This window comes from Habropoda laboriosa, unplaced genomic scaffold (assembly GCF_001263275.1).
Source record: "Habropoda laboriosa isolate 0110345459 unplaced genomic scaffold, ASM126327v1 scaffold409, whole genome shotgun sequence".
NCBI classification, from domain to species: Eukaryota; Metazoa; Arthropoda; class Insecta; order Hymenoptera; family Apidae; genus Habropoda; species Habropoda laboriosa.
This window is the reverse complement of record NW_017100630.1, coordinates 51,180-51,943: the sequence shown is the minus strand read 5'-3', so window position 1 is coordinate 51,943 and position 764 is coordinate 51,180. Positions and strand designations below refer to the sequence as shown.

The 764-nt window shown below is 29.1% G+C and overlaps 1 protein-coding gene across 1 annotated transcript in view; it reads left to right on the top strand.

The window, feature by feature from the left end:
* LOC108576784 (23 kDa integral membrane protein-like) overlaps window positions 1-764 on the top strand; it is a 6,118-nt gene that overhangs the window by 3,399 nt on the left and 1,955 nt on the right. Inside the window, exons 2-3 of the mRNA XM_017939844.1 lie at window positions 139-327; window positions 570-740. Of these exons, the coding sequence (XP_017795333.1) occupies window positions 139-327; window positions 570-740 (360 nt within the window). The remainder of the gene's footprint in view (window positions 1-138; window positions 328-569; window positions 741-764) is intronic.

Here is a 764-nt window from a genome sequence, read left to right as displayed (position 1 = left end):
TCAGTGATCAGTTTATGTATAAAATATAATTTTACAAAAAAAACATAAGGAAAATTCAAGTTTTCCTTTTTGCATTTTACTCAACTTATAGATTTTTAATTTTTATATAGGATTATGAGGTTTATTACTTATTTACAGTTAACGGGGATAATGATAATATCTGTTGGAACAACAATTTATGCAGTTTATGAGGATTTTTCACATTTTCTGGATCCCAGTTACTTTTCTCCAGCAACCGTTTTAGTCGTTGTTGGAATGCTGGTCTTTGTAATAGCTTTCCTGGGCTGTTGTGGAGCTCTTAAGGAAAGTACCTGCATGGTTCTCGTTGTAAGTATTTTCGAATTTATTTTTATATTTATGTTTGCATTAATATGAAATACATATTTTATTTCAGTAGGCACATTAGAAACAAAATGTTTTATTCCTTCTTTTAGATACCTACTTCATTACTATTTCTACTCTTTTCATATTTCAATTCCTTCACATTATATTGTTTTCCTTGAAATTTACTTGCTGTAATTGCTTTAATTAACGTGGCAGATAATAAAAGTATATTACTATATTTATAGTTTGCAGTATCACTTTCGGTAGTTCTTGTTCTGGAGTTAGCTGCAGCAATTTCAGCTTATGCTCTTCAAGATGGAATACAAAACCTCCTAGCTGAAAAAATTAATTCTACCATGCACAAATATGGAAAAAATACAGAAGCTACAGATGCCATCAACTTTTTACAATCAAGAGTAATATTAAAATTATTAGAATAC